The sequence below is a fragment of the Trypanosoma conorhini genome (genome assembly GCF_003719485.1).
Source record: "Trypanosoma conorhini strain 025E chromosome Unknown Tco_14.4_contig_01397, whole genome shotgun sequence".
NCBI lineage: Eukaryota > Euglenozoa > Kinetoplastea > Trypanosomatida > Trypanosomatidae > Trypanosoma > Trypanosoma conorhini.
The window spans coordinates 1,913-2,664 of NW_021705460.1; the positions used below are offsets into that span (position 1 = coordinate 1,913).

The 752-nt window shown below is 60.8% G+C and overlaps 1 protein-coding gene across 1 annotated transcript, besides 1 other annotated feature; it reads left to right on the top strand.

The window, feature by feature from the left end:
* Nucleotides 1-82: 82 nt before the first annotated feature.
* Nucleotides 83-114: a microsatellite.
* Nucleotides 115-403: 289 nt separating this feature from the next.
* Tco025E_09987 (uncharacterized protein) lies at nucleotides 404-752 on the top strand (the record flags this gene model as incomplete). Its single annotated transcript, XM_029376782.1, has 1 exon — nucleotides 404-752. A coding segment is annotated over one exon (349 nt), but the record flags the coding sequence as incomplete, so codon positions are not given.

Sequence of the window (752 nt, forward strand, 5' to 3'; positions counted from 1 at the left end):
TCTCCTGCCGCCCTCACGTGTTTTCTCTGGCTCTGCCGTGGTGCGTCCCCACACACAGTGTACGCACTTCCACGGCGATGAATGCTTTTTTTTGTATTGCTTTGTTTTTTGTGTCGCTGGTGTGTTTCTGCCTTCGCCCCGCTCTGATTCCTTTGCGGCGTCTCCGCCTGCCCACGGGGGCGACGGAAGGGGGTCGGGCGTCGGTTGCGGCCAGCGTCGCGGTGCCCGGGCACAACGGAAGCGTGCTCTCTGGTGCCGTCTTTGCATGTTTTTTTTCTTTTTTGCCTCTTTCCTGCCACCGGCGGGGCCCTTCGCTGCCTTTGTTTTTGCGATTGAAGCAGGCCGCACGAAACGAAGAAGCCGCGTCGCCGGTGCCACCGCTGGGAAGTGTTAGCTGCGCCCGATGGGGAAGGGGTTCTGTGACTTCGTCACACCGCTCTTTGAGATCACGTACATGAGGGACCCGCCCCCGTTTTTCTTGGAGGGCCCCTTGGAGCGGGTTGGTGGGTGGAGTGTGTACAGGGAGCCGCCTCTCTGCAGCCGCGGCAGCGAGAAACGGTACAAGTGCACGCACCAGCATGTTCTACACGCCCGCCTACCGTACAAGCTGTCGACCGTCACGGGGGACCCCGTTCCTAGCATTGACATGGATCCTCAGCTGTTCCTTCGCTACCAACTGAACCCATACCGGCCGCCGCACTCGTCGTTGCAGTGCAGCCTTGAGGGCTGGGTTTATCGCAACCAGAGGCCGC